Source organism: Orbicella franksi, chromosome 7 (assembly GCF_964199315.1).
Source record: "Orbicella franksi chromosome 7, jaOrbFran1.1, whole genome shotgun sequence".
NCBI classification, from domain to species: Eukaryota; Metazoa; Cnidaria; class Anthozoa; order Scleractinia; family Merulinidae; genus Orbicella; species Orbicella franksi.
Genome location: NC_138151.1, coordinates 20181163 through 20196324, shown reverse-complemented (window position 1 = coordinate 20196324; position 15162 = coordinate 20181163). Strand labels below are relative to the sequence as shown.

The following is a 15162-nucleotide window of genomic DNA, read 5'->3' as shown; positions in this document are numbered from 1 at the left end:
AGTTGAGGCCAAGAAGCAGGAACAGACACATGCCCGTGCCACTCCCCTTCAGATTCCAGATGACACAACGCCACTATTCTCTCCACAGACGTCATCTGAATGTTACAAAAAATAACGAAGCGTTGGTAAGTGCTTGGCCTTGATAAGCAAAAGAAATGAGCGTCCAAAGTTTGTATCGCGCACAGGCTCGGTCATATAATATGAACAAAATATGAATCGGTTTCCAATCGCTTAGTGTTTCAAAAACATTACTGACTGACAGACGTAGAATATACATTTCTGAAAAAACCAAAACACGTGTGACAGGTGTTGGGATACTCGCACTTTAATATTGATATGAACATCTCTTTATTCAACCAGTGAGTATTCTGACCTGCACGCATCTGTTCCAATTAATGAGCCATTTGCAAGTAGCTAGCTGTTACATGGTACAAAATCCCCCACGCTGGAGGCAAACTAGATCATTGAACAGTTAAACCAAAGCAACTTTATCTAGTGCACTTAATTTCTTTGTAGCCTGTTCTCCAACATGGCGGATTTTGTACAACGTAGCCGTTAGCTGTGACAGCAGTTGTAGGTCTATTTCCAGTACGAAAATAAGCTAACCTGATTTTCAACCTCTGCGCTTTGCCTGACACACCATTGAAACTGACCAGTCAACAGAACAGCATAACTCAAACAAAGTCCAACAATGCCCGCATCCATCTCTAATTAATTTAAAATGTGAACACATTCAAATGAGAATAGAAAGCCTAGCATTAAGTACATTAGCGAAAGTTACAACGTCAAGTGGCGTTTCAATCAAGGTATAGGGGCCGGTTTTGTCTAATTAACGATCAGCACATGTTCAATGAACCTGCAATGTAATTGGTTATAGCCCCATCTTGGCCAAAGTGTCTCTCAGAAACATAGTGTTGTTTATCATATCACAGATCCTTCAAGCTTGTCGGCCAAGGTTTTGTTTTTGACTGGTGATGAACCTTGACATTTTTCTCGGTCGATAAAGACGTAAAAAAAAATTGGCCAATATTCACCCCGTCACGACCTTACGCTCGGTCAATAACCCCTGGGGCGGATACAGGATTTTAGAAAAGAGGGTTCTAGAAGGGAAAGTAGTCCGGGGGCATCCTCTCCCGGAAAAATTTTAAGATTGAGGTCCTCGGAAATGGGATTTTGGATTTCCAGCATACTGAGGCCAAGTCAGCGTATGTCTCATTAGATCCGCCCCTGAACCGACACGTCTCACATTGCCTACTTCCAAGATGAACTAAGCTGTGGCTCAAAACCAGCTATTTGGCCTTCCTACCAACCAGCTACTGACTACACATTGACTTAACAAAGACCACAAAACGAGGACCACTAAAGGTATAACGGCTTCAATATTTGCTAACACCTACAACTGAGATTGCAAAGAGAAAACTGAAGGGCGACTATAAAACAAAAGGAAACTATACAAAAGTTCTTGTGAAAGAAACGCACCAGACATTTACTGCCACTGCTGTGAAGTTTATATGAAATAATTCATATATGAACTGCGGTTGTAGATGAAAGTGAAGAATGATCATCGCAGTTAATTTTCCAATTTAAGCAATTGGAAAGAAGAAGCCTGAAAAAATCAGGGCTTCAACGGGATTCGAACCCGTGACCTTCGCGAATACCGGTGCGATGCTCTACCAACTGAGCTATGAAGCCACACATTGGGAGCGAGGTCAATTAGTTGAGTTCATATCTTCCCGTGAGGAGTGAAATGATGTGAAGTCTATATGAAATAATTCATATATGAACTGCGGTTGTAGATGAAAGTGAAGAATGATCATCGCAGTTAATTTTCCACGGTTCGAATCCCGTTGAAGTCCTGATTTTTTCCGGCTTCTTCTTTCCAATTGCTTAAATTGGAAAATTAACTGCGATGATCATTCTTCACTTTCATCTACAACCGCAGTTCATATATGAATTATTTCATATAAACTTCACATCATTTCACTCCTCACGGGAAGATATGAACTCAACTAATTGACCTCGCTCCCAATGTGTGGCTTCATAGCTCAGTTGGTAGAGCATCGCACCGGTATTCGCGAAGGTCACGGGTTCGAATCCCGTTGAAGCCCTGATTTTTTCAGGCTTCTTCTTTCCAATTGCTTAAATTGGAAAATTAACTGCGATGATCATTCTTCACTTTCATTTACTGCCACTGTTGATTTCTTTACAAAACGTAGGGAATAGAGAAATACTACTATCAGTTCAACGTCTAATGCTCAGTTGTACCATAAATACTTAGAATAATCATAATGTCTGCCGCAATTTAGTACAGCACTAACTATAAGCTTGTTAGTTAAAACGATCAAAACAAACACAGACCGTGTAACCCAAGCCCCTCCCACACATTCAAGACAGACAGGCGTACACCGTTATTTATTTAAGCCGGGTTAACCCAATCAGAGTGAAAGCTGACTCTGTTACCAAAAGGGGCCCTGGAACAGTTTTTATCATGTCTAACAGTGTCAAGGCAGTTTTAGCATGTTACCTTACCTCTTCGTTCAGCTATGAAGAGAGGTGTAAATGAAGCCATGAACACAAACAATGTACAAAGGAAATCCAAGCGATAAGCGAACCACCTTGAAGTAGCGATAAATAGAAACCAAGTTTCGGTATGCTGATCTTGACATAAATTGAACTCCTGCATCATTAACTGCTGTAAATTGTGAGTACGGATTGAAGGCAGGCCTTCCAATGTTGTTGTCAAGTGTGATAGTACTGGACTTCGAGCTGCAAATCAATTCACACAAATTTTGTTCATTTGTAATCGTTAATCGCAAGGAAATGTAGCGATGGAAGCTACAGCTGCAGTGAGGAAGCACATGATAAGAAAAAAAATACCCTAAATGCTAGGTACCTGTGGCTTCGAGCCGTTTAATTTCTCTGGAAGTCTTCAAGTAGTAGTTCCTCACACAATAGAATACAAGAGTGAGCGGAACCAGTCCTACCAAGATGAACGGCATTACCATCACATTAACAACCACCACTGCGACAACTAACAGACCAAGCTAACAACAGAAAACAAACGCTGATTGTCAGTCCTATATGTTAAGGTTAGTCACACTTTTTATTCATCAAATTAACAACACTGAAAACACCATTTGAATTCCCTTGTAGTGATCACAGGAACGATAATTCAAGTCATTCTTTGAAGAAAACTTCAGAAAACCGTAGAACCCCGCGACAAGATTTTAAAATGTTGGGAAGTTTTTAATCTATTGCTTTGAGCAATCTTACATGTACAGGATGACTTCACAGGAGTTTTTCTAATGTTGCTTTACACTACAATGCATCCTCGATAGAAGAGACTGAAAAACCTGAATTGGTTAACGACAATGATTACATGTTGTTGATATGTGTTTCAGAGTTAATAAAATTACCTGAAGGAAATCAAAAAATGTTTCTGGAATAAGACTGTCCATGTATGCAGTATCACTTGAAAACCGGTTCAGGACCCGACCTGAGTAAGGCAATCAACAAACCATGAAAAAAGAGAATACCTTTAAACAATATATAAAACAATTCTTAGCTTTTGACGTGAGACAAAGTAAGAACACTGATAATCATATGTACCAAATACAAACGTCACAGGTTTTTTCCCCAGGACTTTTCAACCACAAATCAGCAGTATTCAAGAAACTCGTTTTTCTCAGAATCACAGGTAAAATCTGTTTAGATAAGGGCGGACATAAAATACAGAATACTTGACTCTTGGACTTCTTCACATAATAATCACTTAACTCCTGTATAATTAAGGTCATCTTAACTGTAATCTCAAGTATTCAAAGACTTGAAAACAAAATTCAAAACCTTAGTATTAATTTATCTCGAGTAGTTAGGCATCAGATTGGAATGTTGAACTTTTAAAAATTTCTTAACCAGTAGACTTTGTTACTAAGATATACACTAAACACCTTGACATTCTTATGAAGTTTTGGGAATAAGGGGATAACTTTATACAAATACAGGTTTGTTAGAAAATTGTTGTTCTAAAATAAGAGGGTTTATTAGAGATTAAAGGAGGTATATTATTAAATTAACACTTCAAAAGTACAAAGCATTGTTACAAAGGTAGTCTAAAGAAAGAAAACTCGGATAGTTTATCGATAATAATATAATTATACTGTACTGTAGATAAGAATACCTATTGGATTTGTGTCAAAGAAGTAAATAGGTGCTCGTATGACTGCATCAAACATGTGACTGTGAAGTTTCTCGGATGCCTTTACAGTCACGTGGAAGAACAGAAGAACTCGAATGAATGACAGAACAAGTGTGCCAGCCACCAGGCCTCCGTAGATGATCATGTAAATCTCCTCCACACTTGTGTGAGATACGGACTCAACCATAGCAGCTTGTACGAATGTGAAAAGAAACATGTCTTGCCCTTGAGAGTTTGACCTAAACAAAACTATAATTTAGTTTCTCACTGCCTAGATCTTAGCGGGCTTACTTGGCCTGAATTTGTTATGAGCCTTGCCTGTGAAAACTGTGGCAATGATAGCCAGAGTCAGACGATATGACTAAATATTGCGAAAATAGAAAAATAAAAAAATAAAAAACAAGCAGTTTTTGAATGTAAAATTAATGGCAAGTGTTCAAACCTGCTACGAAGTGTGAAAAGTGATATTTGCAGATTTGGCTTCCACTCCCAGAACATAACAAAATTAGCCATGTAAAATATATTTATCTACCAGTAAATGCAATAATATATGCCATAATAAGCTCTCATAAAAAAAACAAAACAAAACAAAAAAAAAAACAGAAAAATTATTGAAGTAGACACCAAGTAGCTCAAGGGTTTTGGTCTTGCTCTGGGTATTGTCCGTAGTTTAATTATCTGTTTCAAACCTTTAAAAATAAGTATTTGAGAAAAATGAACGAAAGGAAAAGAGGGTAAAGCTTCACTTAAATTCACAGATATATGTACCAACTGGCTTAAAATATATCTACTGAACAGGGTAGTACAGTTAAACGTAAGGTGTACAAACTTTGCAGCAGTACTCGAATACTTTCCCACTGGTACTTTGACTAACCGGATCTCACGTTCCATGTCATGCCGACTATAGTTAATTAAAAAGTTCTCAGATTAACTGTAAGTACGTGTAAATAACATACCACTGTGACAGCCACCAGTCACTTAACGTAAAAGCTCCCTGAGTCACAAAAAAAAAGGAACATCTGTAAAATGCGCTGTTCCATAACGAATTGCTGAATACTGTAAACTGGTGGATGTCATTTTAATCTGATAATAAGGTCAAAAACCCATGCTTTGGTATGGAAGCTACAGTGAGCTAAACGTGGAAGGAGCGGCGTTTAAAGTCAGCCAGTTAGCATGTATTTGTCCTAGTTTAACCTTCACAAAGTGGACATTAAATTGTCTATCATTGAGAGGTTTTACTGGTAATAATAAAATTTAAAAAATTACTCGATTCTGATTGGCTGAGAACAATGCAGTTCAAGTGTAACACCAGTACAAAAAGTGTAACACCAGTGCATATAACACATCGTAATTCTGGATTATGATTGGCTGAAAGACAATAGGAAATTTTCTAAGCTTTTTCTAAGTTTTCTTGAATGAGTAAAGATGGCTTCCAGAAAGGTCTTCCGGCACTTCCTTCACGCGAATTTTCTCATGTTTATGTTATTAATTATTATTAGTTTATGTCAATTTGGAATTCATTTGCACTTGTGAGTTTTTCAAAAAATTGAAATTGCACTCGCCGAAGCGGCTCGTGCAATTTCAGCTTTTTGAAAAACTCACCCGCGCAAATTAATTTTACATTGAACTCGAAACCGTATGATTACCTATGTGAATTCAAGGCTAAAAATGGTAAACGGTTTTTGCTGTATAACATGATAGCAAATAGTTAGTTTAATAACTTCCTGGTTACCTGAGCACAAACACAGAGGACCAATAGCAAAAGTAGTGCTACACAATTTCCTCCTGCTCTAAAATATCTCAGGTATAAAGTGTAGGGAATGTTTCCTCTTGGCCGTTCTTCACTCTCCACTTGGGGCTTTTCCGTTGCCTTGAAAGTAAAGAAGAGCAACAGATGCAATTGTTACGCATTTGCTATCAAAATAAGCCACCTTTGACTTATTACACAACTACTTACTAAAATCAGTCAATGAAAAATGGTGTACAGTTCAATCACACCTCGGTCTCTACTCATTATACAGGCCTTGTTACGCTCAATCCAAACAGTCAAGACAATATTCTCCCAGTAAACATGTATATCATTATATGCAGGTACATTAATAAGTCGGACAATCCTTCCCTTTGATCTTTAATATCGTAAAAACTCGAAAACAACGATTGTCGGAAAATAGCAATATAATTGCACAGTTGCTAGTAAACCTAAAAAGTAAATGTAGCCATTGTAGCGACCTGCCGTAAAATGCAACATTACCATTCAATAGCGAATGTGAGAGTATACAACTGCTTCTTATTCTTATTCTTATTGATACACATTTAAGACTACAAAGGCTACTAATACCCTCGCATTCAAATATTCATTTTTAAATCCAACCTCGTAAAATACTTTTAAACACAAATTGTATCCAAAAGCCGAAAATAACCCAGCTCGCTACTTTACTTTATGGCATCACAAGTCCTGAGGTGATGATGAAATGATGTAGAGTACATTTGAAACTTTAGAACCGGAAGCACTCTCACGTGAGGAGGGAGAAGGGAGGGGGGGGGGTGGTATTTCATAACGGTTAATTATAGTTTGATAACCTATTTTGGTTCTATCTCAATACAAGTTCCAAGTCGTACAATTTCACCTATAATACCTACATACAGGCGAAGTGGTCCACTCTGCCGACACGTAACAAGATTTTATCAACTCTACACTACACAAACATGCATCACAGCATATCTGACAAATCCTTCCTGTCTGTATGGGAGATGCTTCAACCTGCTACAGGAACCACTGGAGTAAGCCACATATCTGTATGTTTCATACTTAGTAATCACCTTATTAGCCATGACCTCAAAGTCTGCCTCTATATCGATAGATGATGCAGTACTCCATCGGTTTATTGCTTTCACACCTTTTGTCCCATTCCCCCTCCTCAAGACAACATTCTGCATTTTAATGGGTTGCACTGGCTCTGAATCATCATCAATTGCACTGTCGTTATCATCATCATCATCATTACTCGCGCTCAGAAGAGACACCAGGTCTATTCCCTCACTAGCAAGGTCTGTGTAACTTCCACGACTACGAATTTTCCCCTTTAAAAAAAAAGCCAAACGGGTGAGTAATCAAAAATTAAAAACCTATAATATGATATTAATTATGAATCCTATTCCCAGGAGGATTACAACTACAATTATAATATAGATAGGACCCTTCCAGCGCTCCGATTGGTCAAAAACCCATGTTTTATCAGAGTATAAAACATAGAAAAAGCGTGTTTTATTGTTTTGCACATGTAAAATCTATATCATATAGCAAATAAAGAAGCTTAAGCCGTATATTATACTGTGATAACACACTCCGGACATTTGAGAACACTCGAGAAATGCAGAAAACATTCGCCTGCAGCTCGTGTTTTCTACATTTCCCTCGTGTTGTCGAATGCCAGTCGTGTTTTATGACAGAGCTATCACAGTGTAATACACGGCTTAGGCTTTTTTACTTGTTAAAGTGCACCTAACCCCCAAATTTTTTTTTCGCTAAAATGAATCTACATGTTATTTGAAATACTTCTGCGAAAAAATTTTTGGATTCGGTTAAATCCTCGATTTTCTGTGCCCCGACGAAATCTCGAAAATAGCCCCAAAACACCGCCATTTTGTTTCACGACCGAGTTTGAGGAGAATAGGTCCCGCGGCTGTTGTGACGTCTACCCAGGAAGATCGAATATCTCACGTCCTCTCATTTCCTTCAGGATGGTGCAATACACATTCGAAAAGTGCGCAGAAATGCCTTCTAGAAGTGCTATCGGCTGTTGCAGCAATATCCCACATCTAAAGAAAGATATACTGTACAATTTACTAGCGATGATCGGTCAATGGTACAATAAAGACATAACGATGGTTGATTTTGTCGAACCGAAACAAGCGAACTGAGTCTGTGAAAACCATTGAAGAACTCTCACTAGAATTTGTTCCGCAGACTTTCAAACGCTATTTTCAAAATTTTCTGCTTAAAGCCAACCAGCAATTTGTCGAAATACTACCGACAACCTATCTCTTCCAGTCCCGCAGTATTTATAACATAGCCGGCAAAGTTGTGTGATCCGGTCATGATCAAGAAGCGTTACGACCAATTATACTGATGTGTAAATGGGTCGCAATTGTACGCCGCCAACCAGCACTTATTTCTCTTTCGATTTAGATTAAAGTCGAAGATTAATCCTTTAGAATTACATGATAACAAAATTGTTACACTCACAGAGTTTTTTGAAGGTTTGGAAATCAGTAGTGCGACAGACGTTCTATACATTAGTGTCGAAAATATGACCGCGTAACATCATCTGCGGACCGCTCAGGGAACACATCCTTTTCGCTTATCCGACGAATTTCACTGCAAACTTTGAAAAAAATTTACACTGGTTATTTGGAGTTACGACTTAAAACGTGTGGCAATGTGAAATCGGTAATTGTATGAAATGTTTCCTTCCGTCTTGCTTCCCGTAGCTTCAAAAATACAGGTCCAAACAATTCTACGATTTTCAATCGATCGAAGCCAGTGTTTTGGAGATCATCAAGTCTCGAAAACTGTAACACTTACGTCGCTCTTATAAACATGAAGCATTCCAGAAAGTAAAACACAAACTGGATTTAATAGAACAACCATACCTTAACAAAATACATTCTCGCTACGGACAAATGTAAACAGGTTACCATTATCAAGGGAGGGGTGTCCACTTGTTCAAGTCGTGAAGATACAAGTGGGTCAAGTGGTACGACTCGTGCTTGAATTGAAACAAAACTTCCCTTACATACATGTACTTCTGTGACTTGAAAATATCACCTCAAAAACCTTGACTTGCCTGTCAGGCAAGCAAAGGACAGAACCACAAAATCCAGTAAGCCCGGGCTATCAGATATGACTTTCTGTAAATTGCAGGTTGGTGGGGAATACTGTTTGTTAATGCACGCTTTCACTGACTGGACATTGCTACATGAATCTCTGGCTCATACAATGTACAGCTGTATCCCTTTAGGAAGGAAGCAAACTGAACCACTCACCTCTTCAAGATATAAAATTTCCGTAGCATTGCGAAGATATTGAAGTTGGTGAGTGACGAGAATTCTAGGACATTCTTGAATAATTCCATTGATACACCTGAAAAAAGAACAAAGTTGAACTATGTATCATTTAACCTTTCAGCTTACTGGCCTTTATTAAGCAGATTTACATATGCTCGTTTTAATTTCAGTCTTGAAAATCCGCCTGTTTAGTTTCTTTTTAACTTTTAACTTTATTCTATTTTATTTATTGATTTATTTATTTTTTCACTTTCTGTTTAACACATAAGTTTCACACATACGCACAACCCGCTGTGGCAGAAAACAGTACCAGTCAAACCCCTGACTTAATCTATCATGAAGCTTTGAAGAAAGACGATTCCATACATTTTCTCTTGCCATTCTGCAATTCTCACTTGTTATCAAAAGTTATCTGACTTGGACTAAGAATTCTCTGACAAGGCACTAAATTCTCTGACTTTTCCCGTACATTAGAAAAAAAAATTCAGTACAGATGTTCCTGACTTGTGAAAACCCTGAAGGGGTATAACTTCAAATCCCTTAAACAATAACAAAAAGAGCGTTATAAGAACTGCAAAATGTTCTTTTTTACTCGAACTGGCAACAAGTTTTGCCAAGAAATGTAGATTAAAGCATCCTATATCATGTTGATCAAATGTTCGAGTTGTAATCAGATACCATTGCCACAACATACACAAGGCTTAGGCATCTAGATCACGCTGATCACATGTGAGTACCACATGATTGAACAACGTTTCTGTGTGATATGAAAACATTTGGTCTAAACATTCCAGATTGACATCTGAGTCAATCTTCACACAAGAAGTTTGGCAAAACGTTTTGCCTGTCAAAGTCTCCAGCTAAGAAGATAAAAAAAAAAACAGAGAATGGTGTTACATGTAGTTGCAGTCCGTTTTGAAGATAAGATCATAACTCACGCATCAAAAAGTTTTCTTCCTACTCGCACATCTACGGCACTAAGAGGGTCATCAAGGATATAAATATCAGCTTTATAATAAACTGCCCTGTAATAAAATGGACAAAGCAAGCGATTAGAGCTGCTACAGTGGAAAAACAACAAAAGTTGAGATTCAAGAAACATGAAAACAAGTTCATTTAAATTTCATTGCTTTGCTGATTCCTTGGTACTCATGCCTCTGTTTTTAAATCTTAAAACACTTCTCTGGAGAATTCGCCACAGAACAAAATACCTAGAGCATTAGCAATCTTTGAATAGAAGTTAAAAGGGGCATGCTCGTGGAGCGCATTAAAATAATGTTTGATTGCATATAATCTTTACACATCTTCTTTTCATGCAGAAACAGAAATCAGATTTCTACTCATGTACCTTGCCAGACAGAGCCTTGCTTTTTGCCCACCACTGAGTGTCACACCCTTTTCACCTACAAGTGTCAAGTCTCCTTCAGGAAGTAACTCAACATCCTAAACAATAAAGATAAAAATGATACACCGGTATTATTTATGGTCACTACAGCCACAGAATTATATTTGCCTTCTTGATTATTGCTATCAGAAATTATTATAAAGTACTGTCACTGTTAAGAAAGGTCGAGGTATGCTGGGCGGATAGTCGTGTTTCTGAAGCTCTCCGCAATTTCAATAGTTTTTTAACGCTTTATGGCCGATGCTAATTTAAATCTTAAAAGGAAAAAGCGTGGAAGCAATTCAAGTACCTCCGACAACGAATTGAGGTCTCCAGAAGAAAAAAGGGCCAGAGATAAGCCTTTGAACGATGACTCAGCGTCGTCTTCAGGGAACAAAATTCCGCAGCAAATAGAAATGACTCACGACCTTGGTGCAAAAGTTGACCTTATTCTTTCTAGTCTCGAAGCAGTAAATTCAAAACTTGAGTCAATTAACGCTGTGGTTGTTAGCCTAGAAGAGAAACTGTGTAAGGTACAGGGCAGAGTGGAAATGTTCGAACAAGATCAGGCGAAGTCGAAGGACGCCATTAAAGATATGCATGATGGCCTCCAAGCATTGAATACCATTGTTGAAGCAAGTAAGACCGCTGGTGGTAGAGTTAAGAATTCCTGCGATGATAAATACAAGGATCTACAAGATCAATTGTTGTACGCGGAGGTTTATCAACGGCGCGAGAATCTTCGCTTTTATGGCATAGAAGAGAAGACCGGTGCTAAGGAAGATACCCACTCTGTTCTTCAAGAATTCTTTGTGCAAGTGCTGGAGATTCAGCCAGGAGAAGTTCAAACAATTGAGTTCCAACGGGTGCACAGATTAGGAAAAACAAACGTAGACGGAAAGCCGAGAGCGATAATAGCGAGGTTTCTGCGTTATCCAAGACGAGTCTTTTGAAAGATTCTCAGTTTGGCATCTCAGCGGACTTGCCAAAGGAGATTGTTAAAAGGCGCAAGGAGCAGTTTAAGAAGTTGATTGAGGCAAGAAAATCCGGTAAGCTTGCATTTTTCAGTCGTGCGGAGCCCGACAAGCTTTATATTGACAGAGTTTTAGTACCGTTATGAACTGACACTCGTGTTTTGCTAACAAAATTTCGTTGTCATGTCATCAAGATCCTTCTCCAGTCACTTAAATTTACAATTGTATGTTAGCATAAAATAGCAATGTCAAACAGTATATTTGAAGATGGTCAGGGTACGTTACGTTGACTATATGAATTTCATGTTTAGGGTTGCAGGGATGTTATTGTTTATCGTTCCGCGTTAAGCTTACATTTTTTGGAGAGTCGACATCCAACACGAATTGCGGGACATTCACCATCTTCTGTAGTTTCCGTGTCCTGTTCGGTGTTTTTTCGATTCGATCCACAGTAGCGAAGCAGTTTTTTCTGGCTACTGTAAAATATGTCGTTAGGGTTTCAGTGTCTCGTGTTGCGTGTTTTTATTTTTTGTAAAGTAATTTATTGCATAAAATTTTGCTCTTTGTTAGGTATAGGGTCAAATTCAAATTCAAGGTCAATTTCTTTCAAAGCTGGCTTCGCAGCCAACGAACATATTTAATCGGTGGAATTTAAATGGAATATTATGCAAATATGGCTCTTAGCAATATTAATTTTAAATTATTGTCGCTAAATGCTCGAGGGATTCGATCTTTTGAGAAGCGAAAGGCATTGTTTGGGTGGTTAATGAAAGATAGAGCGGATATTTGTTTTTTGCAAGAATCATATAGTGCTCCTGAAGTGGAGAAAATTTGGAAATCTCAATGAAAGGGGAAATGTTTTTCTCGCATGGTACGGAACATAGCAGGGGTGTCCTCATTCTAATTAAAAATTCTTTAGAGTTCAAACTTAAAACTATCAAAGTGGATAAAAACGGCCGTTTCATCATCTTAGAAGCAAATGTCCAGGATCATCCCTTTCTCTTTGTTAACTTGTATGCCCCGAACAAAACAAACGAGCAAACTACATTTTTTGACGAGATCCGTGAAGAATTGGATAACCTTTGTCTAGCAGAAGATTGTAACATTGTAATCGGTGGTGATTTTAACGTAATTTTCGACCCTGATCTAGATGGAAATGGCGGAAACCCAAAACGAAAAGAATCGGTTAAGTGCATTGAGAACATCTGCCTTGCTAATGATTTAATTGATATATGGAGAATTAGAAACCCAAATGTAAAACGTTTGACATGGCGTCAGAAGACGCCCGTGATCCAAAGGAGGCTCGATTTCTGGCTAGTAAGCAATGGTATGCAGGAAGATATTGATAATGTTGATGTCATTCCATCGCTTAAATCTGATCATTCAGCAATTGTGCTATCTATAAATGGAATTGAGATTAGATCCCGTGGTCCCTCGTTTTGGAAGCTTAATTCAAGCTTGATAGATGATAAGGAATATGTATCTTTAATTAATATGAAATACCCATTATGGAACAATGAATTCAAAGAAGTTACAGATCCGAGGCTTTTCTAGGATCTGATGAAGTATAGAATTCGCCAAGAAAGTATTTCTTACAGTAAACTGAAAGCCAAAGAGTGACGGTCAAAAATGGTAGCATTAGAATCTAAGCTCAATGACTGTCAAAAAATATGTGATCAAGATCCTTCGCCAGAAAATATGAACACGTTTGAGGTTTTGAAGACAGAGTTTGAGCTCCAGAATGATTACATCACCCAAGGGGCAATAATACGAACCCGAGTCACCTGGTACGAGCAAGGAGAAAAAAGCAACAAATATTTTTTAAATTTAGAAAATTCCAGAGGTAAGAAAAGTTCAATTCGGAAGATATTTAAGGAAGATGAATCCTCAACATCAAATCCTCAAGTGATTATGAAAGAACTTCGTTCCTTCTATTCTGACTTTTATAAAAAAAAGTATAAATGAGAATAGTGAAACTTTGACAGATTTATTTATGAGGGATTTAAATCTTCCGAAATTGACCTCGGACCAAAGAAAAAGATGCGATGAAAAATTAACGGTAGGAGAATGTTTTAACACTTTAAAGACATTCCTAAAGAACAAAACTCCAGGGAATGACGGGCTCACGGTAGAATTTTATTTAGTGTTTTGGCCAATAGTAGGCAAGCATTTGATTATGCACATGATCATGGCGAGCTCTCCAATTCTCAAAAACAAGCTGTAATTACTTTGTTGGAAAAGAAAGGAAAGGACAAACGGTTGATTAAAAATTGGCGCCCAATTTCCCTAATCAATGTGGACACCAAAATAGCTTCTAAAACTTTAGTCAAACGATTGGGGCCAATCTTACCCGAGTTAATTCAATGCAGTCAAAATGCGTACGTAAAAGGAAGGTCAATTTTCGACGCTGTAAGAACTATTGACGATATTTTGGAATACACCAAACATACGAAAATGTCAGGCATTCTTGTTGCTATTGACTTTGAAAAAGCGTTGGACTCTTTGGATCATACTTATCTTTTAGAAGTTCTCAGTGCCTTCAACTTTGGGCCATCTTTTATTCAATGGATCCGTACTTTGTATTCAAATATATCAAGTTGTATTATCAACAATGGTTTTACATCAGATTATTTTACAGTTGGTCGAGGTGTGCGGCAAGGAGACCCACTCTCACCTCTTCTTTTCATATTAGGATTAGAAATTCTGGCATGCAGTATTAAAAAAATGACAAGATTCAGGGTATTCAAATTGGCAATTCCGAGGTTAAAGTGTCATTTTTTGCACATGATTTGACCTGTTTTCTCCGTAACAGATGCTCATATGATTGTTTACGAGAGTGCCTTAATAAATTCTCGGAATGTTCTGGTCTCAAAGTAAATGAGGAGAAGACTGAATTTTTTATTTTAGGCACAAGGAATTCAGAGTTTGAGACGTTCCCTCATGAATTTAAAACTTCGATTAAAATTCTTGGTGTGCATTTTGATTATAAAAATGTAAGGAGAAAGAAAGCCAACTTCGATTCTGTCCTGAAATCCATCAAAAAGGTGTTGAATATGTGGAAGTGGAGGGGCCTGACGCTCATTGGTATAATTCAAATAGTGAAATCATTCGCCATACCCAAAATTATGTCCAAGGCATCTTTAATTCCAGTGTCCAGTGAACTCATTAAAGAAGTTAATAAAGAACTTTATTCCTTTATCTGGAAGGGCAGGGACAAGGTCAAACGTTCAGCTTTAATAAATGATATTGAAGATGGCGGTTTAAAAATGCTGGATCTTGAATCTATGATCTCTGCTCAAAGAGTCATGTGTGTAAAGAAATACGTTGAACATTATGAAAGTCCCTGGAAGTATGTTTTGGATTTTTATCTGAAGAAAGTGGGTGGAAAATTTTTGTTTAAATGCAATTTTGATAATCGGACATTATCCATTACTGTTCCTATCTTCTACAGAGAGTGTTTGCAAGCCGGGTCTTCTATAACAAATTACGACTCGTCATCTTATGAATGGTTAATGATTCAAATTATCTGGAACAACAAG

General features: G+C 37.8%; 2 protein-coding genes across 3 annotated transcripts in view; one reads left to right on the top strand and one right to left on the bottom strand.

The window, feature by feature from the left end:
• LOC145492254 (ATP-binding cassette sub-family C member 4-like) overlaps positions 1 to 15162 on the bottom strand; it is a 67005-nt gene that overhangs the window by 8220 nt on the left and 43623 nt on the right. For both annotated transcript variants that reach the window (XM_081471628.1, XM_081471629.1), the window contains 12 exons: positions 10614 to 10708; positions 10204 to 10290; positions 9245 to 9341; positions 7019 to 7279; positions 5931 to 6068; positions 5155 to 5192; positions 4181 to 4437; positions 3417 to 3496; positions 2894 to 3044; positions 2530 to 2766; positions 607 to 707; positions 1 to 95 (listed from right to left, as the gene is read on the bottom strand). The exon at positions 1 to 95 is cut by the window's left edge and continues 97 nt beyond it. In XM_081471628.1, coding sequence (XP_081327754.1) covers positions 1 to 95; positions 607 to 707; positions 2530 to 2766; positions 2894 to 3044; positions 3417 to 3496; positions 4181 to 4437; positions 5155 to 5192; positions 5931 to 6068; positions 7019 to 7279; positions 9245 to 9341; positions 10204 to 10290; positions 10614 to 10708 — 1637 coding nt within the window. The remainder of the gene's footprint in view (positions 96 to 606; positions 708 to 2529; positions 2767 to 2893; positions 3045 to 3416; positions 3497 to 4180; positions 4438 to 5154; positions 5193 to 5930; positions 6069 to 7018; positions 7280 to 9244; positions 9342 to 10203; positions 10291 to 10613; positions 10709 to 15162) is intronic.
• On the top strand, positions 10727 to 11691 carry LOC145492449 (uncharacterized). Its single transcript, XM_081471899.1, has one exon. The coding sequence runs from the start codon at positions 10904 to 10906 to the stop codon at positions 11600 to 11602; it is 699 nt and encodes a 232-aa protein (XP_081328025.1). The 5' UTR covers positions 10727 to 10903; the 3' UTR covers positions 11603 to 11691.